Raw genomic sequence first — 5,852 nt, 5'->3', positions numbered from 1 at the left:
TCCCGGGGGCTTACCTAGGTCGCCGGCGGCAGCGGTCGGCGGCGCATGCGCCCTGCGAGTGAGCGGGCCCCGGCGGCCGCCCCGGGCCTGCAGCGCGTACGAGAGTTGCGGAGGGTCGTTCCAGCCACGCGCCGCATTCCCTGCGGAACACGAGACATCGCGGTCACGGGGGGCGCACAGCGTCTCCCCAGCCCGCCCCTAGCCCCAAACCCCCCACCCTCACCCGGCTTCACGTAGAGCTCCGCCATAGCGACACCTCACTTCCGGTCTCCGCCTACCACCAAGTCCCGCCCCTGCCGCTTCCGGCCTACTGGGCGTGGTCTGGCTACGCCCCGGAGTGGGGCTAGCGGGAGGCAGATGAGCGCCCGTAGGTTCGAATCCCGGTGGGCTGGGCCGGGCCTTGGGGGCGCTGCTGTAGGGGCCGGGCTGGGCGGGGCGCTGGGCAGCGGTGGCGCCTGAGGGCCCGTGCGGAGCGGTCGCGACGGTCCAGTGCTCATCTGATATGTGACCCATGCATCAGTGCACCTCTAATGTCTACCCATAATCACAGCTGAAACCAAGCTCCTTAATCAGGGCTGGGGGCCTGTGAGTTGGCAGCCTGGCGCACAGAGGCCAAGCTTCAGGTCAGGCTGGACTCTTCCCAGACTTCTTGGCTAGAGTCCTCCCATGCTAGAGACGGGTGTTTTTCCACCTGCAGTCCCAGATGAAACCCAGCTCCTTATTCAGGACTGGCGTCCTGTGAGCTGGCAGCCTACCACTAACAAACCAAGCTTTGGGTCAGGCAGGATGCTGACCAGGCTTCTTCAGGAAAGCCCCCTAATGTCAGGGATGTGTACTTTGGGGTGATCTGAAAAGGATTTCCACCTATAATCACAGTCTAAACCAAGCTCCTTATTCAGGCCCTGGGGGCCCATGAGTTGGCAGCCTAGCACTCAAACCAGGCTTTGGGTCAGGCTAGACTCTGCCCAGACTTCCTGGGGAGAGTGTTTTGGGGTGACCCAAAAAGGATTTCCACCCCTAATCACAGCCCCAGCCCAGCTCCTTATTAAGGGCTGTGGGCCTGTGAGTTGGCAGCCTGGCACTCACAAACCAGCTTCAGGTCAGGCTAGAGTTTGGCCAGACCTCTTTGGAAGATTCTCCTGGTGGCAGATTTTTGCGTTTTGGGGTGACCAGAAAAAGATTTCCATGCATAATCTAGTCCAAACAGAGTTCCTTATTTAGTGTTACATACATTGCACACAGGCCTGGTGTGGGGGTCCATTGGTGGGCAGACTGGCACTCAAAAACCAAGCTTTGGATGGGGCAGCACCCTGTTCAGACTTACTCAGTCAGAAGAATCCCCTGGTGGTGTAGACATGTTTTGAAGTGAGCCAAAAGGGTTTCCCATAATTCCAGCCTAATCTCAGGTCTTTTTTCAGGGCTATATATTTGATACATGTTATTGTTTTACATTTTTATTAGTAAATAAGCATTTTTGATAAAATCCTAGCTCTTTAGCTTGTGTAATTCATTACTAACACTCAGTGCCGTATCAAGGGGGTAGAAAAGTGGTGGGGGGGCAAGAGGGATGACAGCACTCCCAGGCATGCATGGAGGGGCATGTGCCCCCCAAATCTGTGCATGGGGTGAGGGCAGGCTGCCACTGCAGACTTTGGCCCAAGCACCAAACTTTGTTGCTGATTCTTACACAAAGACTATTAAAAGTGCCGTATCTTTGAAAAAGGAACCAGGAACCAGGCATAAGGAACTGGCAATAAGAAACCAACTTCAGGTTCATCTCCATGGAGGAGCATCCAAAATCTGGCTGGTACTTCAAGGGCAGCACTGCAGCCCCTCCTCCCCACATAGTCCAAATATGGTTTCCCACTGTGCATTGTTCACCTCAGCTTGGCCTCCTCCTCTCCCAGGCATCTGCCGGCTGCCACAGGATCCACAGCCCAGATGATGATGAATGTCTGCTTCCTGCTGTAATGGGCTCATCACATTGTGGGAAGCAGTGGCACCACGCCTACCCAGACAGCTCCCCAGTGGGGCCTTACCCTCTCGCCTGCCACACCGCTATATTCCATTAATGGGAGTTCTAAGAGGCTGCCCACAGAGAACCAGAGCTCGGCCTTTGGTGCTTTGCTCATTGTCAGGCTGCCAGCCTGCCCCACCCTCACACCTTAGCTTGGGCAGAACCAGGTCTCTCTCCTTGCCTTCTCATTGTGGTCTCAGCTGCTGGCCTTGTCTTGCTCTGGTCTGAACTTCAGCTTCTCCCAGGCTTCCACCCCTCTTGCTTCTGCTGGGCCCCTGGCTCCGTCCCAGCTTCAGCCTCCTGGGCCCGTTTTGCTCTCATTTGTGCTTCCTCCTCCTCCAGACTTCAGCCCCCTTCCTCAGGCCCCTCACAACCCACCAGGTCCCAAATCTTTTTATGGGTCTGCCTGGGTTTTAGCCCCTCATAACACATAGTGCATCATAGGCACCCCACCTATGGCCTCCTCCTCCTCCCTTTCAAACCACTCCAGAGCTCACACTAACTACAAACCCAAATCAGAAGCAAAATATAGCGTATCTCTGTATACAGGTCCCTGCAGAATTCCTATATTCATGGGGATCTGGACTGGACTAAGCCTTCTGCCCCAGGCTCAGGCTTATATGGCCCTTGATCCCACTCCCTTTTGGTCACCTAATTTGGACTCCCTGGAAAAGCAAGACCCAAATGCTGCCAATTATCCAAATCAACAACAGGGCTGACAATCCCCTCATTAGCTGCTTGGAATCCAACAGCTCATCCTTCTCCAGGCTGCATTCCCTAACCTGCCCTCTGTAACACTGCTCTTTTCTTCTTTCTAGTAGCAGGGGTAGGAGTCCTCTGCTACACCCTCTGACAACCTCCTAGCCTTCAGAAGTGCTGCCAGATCTGGAAAATGGAGTTGTCTTGCTGGAGCTTCAAAATGATTTTCTTTGAGAAAAGGCTTCATGCATAGCTCACCAACAAGCTCAGCATTGAGGCATTTTTGTCCTTAATAAATGCTCGTATCACTGTGAATAACAAATATTTTTGATCGTTTTACTCTTGGAGTGTTAATATCCCAGATAAATTCTATTCTGGCACTGTTCTCCTCTGCTGCTCCAGTTTGGTTTTTTTTTAGGCAGGCATGTGTGACCTGCCTCTGAGCAAAATCTGCTGCATGAGGTTGACATAAAACTGATTCAAGGTCAACTGCAAAAGGAAGCTTGATCAACTATGAACATTTTTTTCCAAATTCAAGCACACACTGAATCAGCCCAAATGCTTGTACAGATGGGCCACTTTTGCAGCTATGTTTTTTAAGATAAGGAATGACAGATACCTCTATGGAATGCTTTAGGACAATCAGTCCTGGAACTATGCAGGGGTTGGATTAAAAGATGGTCTCATTGCTTCCAACCAGCCCTGTCTCCATCAGTCCTTTGAACACACACCAACCATTTCTTAACTCCACCCAAGCCTCATGTAGTCTGCAGACTTGGATGCCCTCCCCCACCCCCTCAACCTGCTTTTCTTTACCAGGTCTTACTAAGTTCTGCTCTTTCTCTGATCTTTCCACTGCAAAAATTTCCCTTCCTGATCACAGGTGATCTCCACACTCTTTCCCTTGTGCTCTTCCTTCTCCTGTAACTCTCACACAGAGCCTGCTTCCAGATTGTACACTTTCCCTCAGTAGCTTCTCTCATATCTGACCTATTCTACAAGCCTGAGTGTTCTTTGATGGGGCTTCTTCCAAGTGCTGGCTCTGTTTAGCTGGGAGATTGCAGCATGCTGGAGTCTGGGAACACCATATTAGAAATGGAACAAATAAATGTTTAATTTGGAAGCTATGGATGAAAGTCTGTCCTTGCAATCAATGGGCTATTTGTCATTGAGTCAGGGGTGGTCAGGGCTTCCCCTTTAAGATTTCCCATAAGTTTGCTTGTGCACATGGAGGTCTCATAGGCATAAGGTCAATAGCAGAGAGCATCCAAGAAAGGATTGACTCAGGTACCAGGATGTGATAGGTTTGGAGCTCAACTCCATCCCTGCGAGAAAGCAGATGAACCTGGATGTGATCACTCATGCACTGTCCTCTAAAACAGCCACTGCTGGACCCGTGTGCCTGAGCCAGTGTTGCAGTTCATTTGTATAGCAAAGGGTTCCTTCCCTTCTCCTGCCCCCTGTATCAGTCACTCTGCCTTGGCTGCATGCTTAGCTAATAGGGAGCAACGTAAAGACAGGGCAGGATACAGCTTTCTGCATGGTAGTGTTTTATTTGCACAAATGATCAGATATAAAGTGTTATTGAGGTAGACGTCAGTCTATCATACCAGGGGGCTCCCCACAGGGGCACTGACTGGAGGGGATTAATAAACTGGGCAATGTCGACAGATTGGGGTGATGTCTAAACTGATAAAGAGAACAATCCCTCACAGGACACGGCAGGTGATTCATGTGACTGCCAGGCTGGGCTCATGGCAGCTGGATGGACATCTGTTCTGCTCCATTCCTACAACTTGGCAACACTAGTTGTGCTGCAGGGCACACCTCAAGCCTCAGTGGGAGTTAACACAGGGCTGTCCACTGAAGGGCAACAAGACCATGCCAGAGCTTTATATTCAGACATTTTAAATGCTTTTCTTTTCTTGAATAACACTACCTTGCTGAGCCAAGCCCTGGCTTGGTGTTGCGGGGCTAGGCCTGGGTGCTGGGCTCTGCATGCCAGTGTAACTGTCAGCTTAGTTATTGATGTCAGTGCCATGCACACTGATTTATTAGGGTCAGGTCATTCATAGGCACCAGAGCTGTGTGCACCAGTTGGCTACTGGAGGCTGCTAAGGCTCACTAAGCAGTGCTCACCAGTCATCCAGGCATGTTAGCCTCAGAGCAGGAGGGCTGTTGGCTTGGACATTGTAGAAAGGAAAAGAAACACAAATTTTGTTTAGAATGAAAACATTTTACATGCTGTAAATGTTACAGGCTCCCTGATGCAGCCAGTTCATTAACTGGCTAGTTGCTGAGTGAAGTGGGATGGCACCATGTCCAGCCGTTTTTCAGGGCATGATGTATGAGGTGCTTACTCAGTTGCCAGGGAAAGGATTTTCCTTGTTTCCAAAGCCAGCAACTCAAGCAGCCCATAGGAAGCATCTTCCCTCCATGGTGGTGTCAATGTTCAGGCTGCTCTGAATTTCACTTAGAACAGTGGTTTTCAGCCTGTGGTCTGCAGTGGTTTTCAGCCAGGGGTCCGCAGGCTATATCTAAGAGGTGTCCGCAAAAGATGACTATGATCAATCAGAAGCATGTGAATACCCACACTTATAATTCAAAGGAGTCTGCATCTCCATTCAAATTTTTTTAGGGGTCCAAAAATGAAAAAAGGTTGAAAACCACTGACATAGATCTAAGGCAGTGATTCTCAACCAGGGTACTGTGTCACTGAGATGCTTTGAGAGGCTTTCAGGGGTGTCACACTGTTAGCACTATTAAGTGTGCAAACGTAATTCACAAGTTAAATCCTGATATCTCAAACAGGAATCCATAATGTCAAAAACATTCTGACCTACTGTGGTCTTTCCGAGTTCTTTGCAACAGAAGAATTGCTCTATTCTTTTTTTTTGTAGTAGCAGTAGTAAAAATGAGTGAAAATTAAGAACTGTAAATTTCTGGAGGTGTCTTGAGCCTAAGGAGGAGGTGCCTTGAGCCTAAAACATTGAGAAACATTGATCTAGGGCTACATAGTTGAATCCCATGATTTGGCCCTGCAGGTAGAGTTCATAGGCTAAGCACTCATGCTCTGGCAGACAGAAAACCTTGAGCTAACAACCAAGATGAGCTCCTGTTCAGAAGTGAAACCCAA

The 5,852-nt window shown here is 50.1% G+C and overlaps 1 protein-coding gene across 1 annotated transcript in view; it reads right to left on the bottom strand.

Moving 5' to 3' along the window:
* The window catches only part of SRA1 (steroid receptor RNA activator 1), a 2,110-nt gene extending 1,792 nt beyond the window's left edge, over positions 1 to 318 (bottom strand). Inside the window, exons 1-2 of the mRNA XM_019505999.1 lie at positions 224 to 318; positions 10 to 140 (exon numbers count right to left, since the gene is read on the bottom strand). Of these exons, the coding sequence (XP_019361544.1) occupies positions 10 to 140; positions 224 to 248 (156 nt within the window). The 5' untranslated portion in view covers positions 249 to 318. The remainder of the gene's footprint in view (positions 1 to 9; positions 141 to 223) is intronic.
* Between the last annotated feature and the right edge of the window lie 5,534 nt (positions 319 to 5,852).

This window comes from Gavialis gangeticus, unplaced genomic scaffold (assembly GCF_001723915.1).
Source record: "Gavialis gangeticus isolate Ggan-Ray unplaced genomic scaffold, GavGan_comp1, whole genome shotgun sequence".
Lineage (NCBI taxonomy): Eukaryota > Metazoa > Chordata > Crocodylia > Gavialidae > Gavialis > Gavialis gangeticus.
Note: the sequence above shows the minus strand (reverse complement) of the source record. Positions and strands in the feature narration are given on the sequence as shown.